Source organism: Lactuca serriola, chromosome 7 (genome assembly GCF_051521515.1).
Source record: "Lactuca serriola cultivar US96UC23 chromosome 7, Lser_US96UC23_V15, whole genome shotgun sequence".
Taxonomy (NCBI): Eukaryota; Viridiplantae; Streptophyta; class Magnoliopsida; order Asterales; family Asteraceae; genus Lactuca; species Lactuca serriola.
The window spans coordinates 166,546,846-166,551,524 of record NC_136414.1 but is presented as its reverse complement, the minus strand read 5'-3'; the positions used below and the strand labels follow the sequence as shown (position 1 = coordinate 166,551,524).

General features: G+C 36.7%; 1 protein-coding gene across 1 annotated transcript; it reads left to right on the top strand.

Annotated features, from left to right (window-relative positions):
- Positions 1–419: 419 nt before the first annotated feature.
- On the top strand, positions 420–2,750 carry LOC145061696 (WRKY transcription factor 6-like). Its single transcript, XM_079009239.1, has 5 exons — positions 420–878; positions 974–1,072; positions 1,153–1,653; positions 1,735–1,848; positions 1,946–2,750. Exons 1-5 carry the CDS (start codon positions 486–488, stop codon positions 2,651–2,653), a joined length of 1,815 nt encoding a protein of 604 aa, XP_078865365.1. The 5' UTR covers positions 420–485; the 3' UTR covers positions 2,654–2,750.
- The last annotated feature ends 1,929 nt before the right edge of the window (positions 2,751–4,679 follow it).

The window sequence follows — 4,679 nt, the reverse complement described above, 5'->3', positions numbered from 1 at the left end:
CATTTTCAAATTTATGTATTATTGAATTGAATTTTGTGGTCTATTGCTTACTTAAATAACAAGAAATTTCCAATAAAAGAATAAAAACAAAATCAAATCCCATAAGTTTCTGGCGAAGAAAAAAATCAATAATTCTATTTGTCAATAAAAATAATTCAAATTTATTCGAATAAAGTCTTAATTACAATTTAAAATTTAAAATAAAATAAAATATTGATTATTCAAAATAAAATTTGGTTAACAAAATACTTTTTTGTTTGATTATATATTTTTTATTTAAATAATTTTATTAATGACGTTGAGTTATTGACCATTTTTAATTAGATAAATATGTGAATAAAAGATTTTTAAGACGAAAGTAAATTGTTTTTATTTGTATATTCTTTTTTAGTATTTAGTATATTAAGTCTTGAGTCTCAACTTCCCCTTTTTATTGCCGAGTCCACTGCCTCTTTGAGACTTGATTTCTGTTTCTCTCTTCATAAATGGCCAAACGATCAAGTGGACTCTCCTTTGATTCAGATCCCATCAGATTACTATTTCCACACAAACTCACCGCCATCAACTCCTTCCCGGACCACCGCTCCACCACGTGGAGACCCATGGAGGCTGCCACCGCCACCAGCAACGTCAACACCTCCTCATCTTCACCACCACCGCCACCGCCTACCACCATCCAATTCCCACTCAACCTCAACTGCAACCTCCATGACCAGCATCATCATCATCATCATCCTCACAAACAGATAAACGAAATGGATTTCTTTTCCGACAAAACACATGATGTAGAAGAAGAAGAAGAAGATCGTTCCAGGTTGCAGCCTGTCTCCTCCTCCGATCCACCGCCTCCTGTCACCGAATTGAATTTTAATATCAACGTACGTAATTACCAGATTAATCAAATTAATCCATTTTTTTGATTAATTTCTCGTGTTTGTTGATTGAATTTGTTTGTTGATGATGCGTACTACAGACTGGTTTACATCTCGTAACCGGAAACACAAGTAGTGATCAGTCGGTAGTTGATGACGGAATCTCTCCCAATTCCGAGGATAAACGAGCTAAGAATGAGGTCTGAATTTAAAATTTTGACCTAAATTTTACATGTTCATACTGAATCGTATTGAAAACTAAAATTTGAAATATATGTAGTTAGCAGTGGTTCAAGCTGAGCTAGAGAGGATGAACACGGAGAATCAACGATTGAGAGAAGTGTTGGATCAAGTGACGATGAATTACAACACGCTTCAAACACATCTAGTAACGATGATGCAACAAAAACGAAGTCACGAAGAACAATCTAATGAAGATCATAAAATTGCCAGTAACGAAGGTGGAGGAAGTGAAGCAGCTACGATGGTTCCGAGACCGTTTATGGATCTAGGTTTAGCAGCTCCGACTGCAGCTGAAACTGAAGAAATTTCACAGTCATCATCTGATGAACATTCAAGATCACCACCACTTCATACTAACAGTAACATCGATCAAAGGGAAGAGAGCCCAGATCAGCAAGTGATTAGAGCTGGTAATTCTAATAAGGTTCCAAGGTTGAGTTCTTCGAAGAATAACAACACTACTAACATCGATCAAGCTACTGAAGCAACAATTAGAAAAGCTAGGGTTTCCGTTCGAGCTCGATCAGAAGCTCCCATGGTATATAACTGTTGATAATCGCGATTGAACTTGATTAATTTCGTTAATATGAAATCAAAGTTAATTTCGTAAGCTTTTTAGATTGCAGATGGGTGTCAATGGAGGAAATACGGACAAAAAATGGCAAAAGGAAATCCTTGTCCTCGAGCGTATTATCGATGCACCATGGCAGCTGGTTGCCCAGTTAGGAAACAAGTACGATTGTTTATTTCAAGAACAGTATTTAATTATTTGACTGAGATTTTGTTATATTAATTAAAGTAAATAATTGATTATATATGATTAATTTCAGGTACAACGATGTGCAGAAGATAGAACAATCCTGATCACCACCTACGAAGGCAACCACAACCACCCATTACCACCGGCGGCGATGGCTATGGCTTCCACCACCTCTTCCGCCGCTAGAATGCTACTCTCCGGTTCCATGCCGAGCTCCGACGGCCTCATGAACTCCAATTTCCTAGCAAGAACGTTCCTTTCTTGCTCTTCAAGCATGGCCACTATCTCCGCCTCCGCCCCCTTCCCGACGGTGTCATTAGACCTGACTCAAACTCCGAACCCGTTACAGTTACGTAGCCCAGGTCAGTTTCAGGTACCTTTCTCCAACCCCCAACAACCGAACTTCACCGGAGCAAACGCCGCCCTCCTCCCCCAGATATTCGGGCAGGCTTTATACAACCAGTCGAAGTTTTCCGGTCTACAAATGTCGCAGGATATGGATCAGGCGGCTGGAGCCAGCTCCCAGCTCGGTCTGCCGCCGTTGCACCACCAAGGGGCGTCACCGGCAGCTTTGGCTGACACTGTCACCGCCCTCACTGCTGACCCAAACTTCTCTGCAGCTCTAGCGGCGGCGATTTCATCTGTTTTTGGCGGTGGCGCTCAGCCCAACAACGGTGGCAATACTAATAATGGAAACGTCACTACCACCAACAGCAATAACAATGGCAGTGCAACTACTAGTAATAATATTAGCCATGGAAACAATAAAGGCAATTAATTCATTACAATTAAAAGGATTTAGTTTTTTTTTGTCCTTTTTTTTTTTAAATTATTCAGTCATTAATTTATACACACATTTTTTTTCTTTGTTTTTAGTAATAGATTTTTTCATTCTTTGTGGTTTGAATAAGGCAGACTCTTTTTTAATTATCATTACTCAATAATTATATATAGAGAGAAAAATTAGAAATTTACTCTACTGTTTCTTTGATTTTTTGTAATTATTTATCTTGATTTTCTTTGAAGCAATAGTCAAATCATACATATATATAAGCACAAAATATTTAATATTCACATGTTTTAAATCGTTTTTAATTATTACTGATTGCATTCATTGTTTCTATATAATCTTATCTTTAGAGATAACAACAATAATAAACATGATAAACATAAACATAATAATAATAAGCATAATTTATTAACTAGTGGTTTAATGAGAGATAAATAAATATTGTATGGTAAAATAATTAATAGGAAGCATAATAAATCATTATGCATGTGAGACAAAAAGAGAAGTCAACGAAATTCAACGCCATTATTGTCGTTCTCACCTAATAGCGAACGTGAGCTCAAGTGGTTTCGAGTTTGAATATATTCAGGCATTATTTTATTCAGTGCGTGACTTCGATTCACTAAGACGAGGAGAAGATAATGGAACCGATCCATGCTTAGATAATAAAAAAGTCACCCCATGATTTCATGAGCGTGTGCGTGTATGTGTAGAACAAAGGAAGAGGACAATATAACCCTAGAGTACCTAATCGACAATTGTCAATATTGGTCCCTCAACTATACATAAATCCAAATAATACTATTCCCCCCCCCCCCCCCCCCCCACCAAAAAAAAGGTTGTCCACACGGTTTGAGAAAGGTTCGATAAAGAGATACTTGGAAAAAATATCACAATCCAATCATTAGAGAAGACTAAAATAAAGCCAACCGAGTGACTGACAACATTTTGGCGAATAAAATGGTCATCGATTACAATGTGAATTATGCACTTGTAAAAACCTCATTATCAGGAATATGCATCGCACTACAATTGTCACACCAAAGAACAATAGGAGATGACTAAGTGGCACCCATATAAAAAAGAAGCCATTGTGACAATAATAGTTCCTAAGTATTTTTGGCAAGAGCATGATACTTACATTCAATGGTGGACTTTTGAGTGAATGATTGCTTCTTGCAATGGGCTTATGAGTGAAGGATTGCTTCTTATACGCCATGATTTGGTGAGTCATTGAACAATAGTCTAAATTCGAATGTTAACAAGTGATATGACCAGTTTTAGCCGGCATAAAAAAGTCATGCAGCTCGAGAGATAACAAAAGGGAGTATAACCCATGAAACATAGTTCATCTGATGTATCTTAAAATCTTCAAAATATCAGTATATTAAGAAGTTTGAGGAGCTGTCATGAACTGACTAGCAATATGAATTACAAAGGCCATATCGATGCGAGTGACAATAAGATAAACTAGAGATTCCACGTACTGATGATTGAGCTTATGATCATATCAAAGTAGAACATCATTAGAAGTGAGACGAAATTCTAGATCAAGTAGTGTATAGAGATCTTACAGTTAGTTAGTCTTGCATGTGAAATGAGATTAGAGGATACTTGACATGATACCTTAACCCACGCAAGCACCTCTAGCCATATGAAGTAGTGAAGTGGTCTAAAATTATTATTTCAAAATGTTGGTGTAGAGATTCTCTCAAGATGTCCTTAAACAACACAATGAGTGTGATCATAGGAAAACAAGAAGGTATCTGTAACATCCCGTTTATTTAATAAATAAATAAACAAATTAATAAACTAACAGTAGCCCTTAAACCAATAATTATATAGCAATGTGTTGGTCTCAAGGAGTTAACTGTCACAGTTTTAGAAGTTGGGGGTTAAAAGTGTAAGTTCCGGGATTTATTTTGTAAAGATTTTTAGAAGACAGGGGGTGTTTGGTATCATTTGTACCAAATATGAAAGGATTTATAGAAGCAAGGGCTAAAGAGTAAATTCT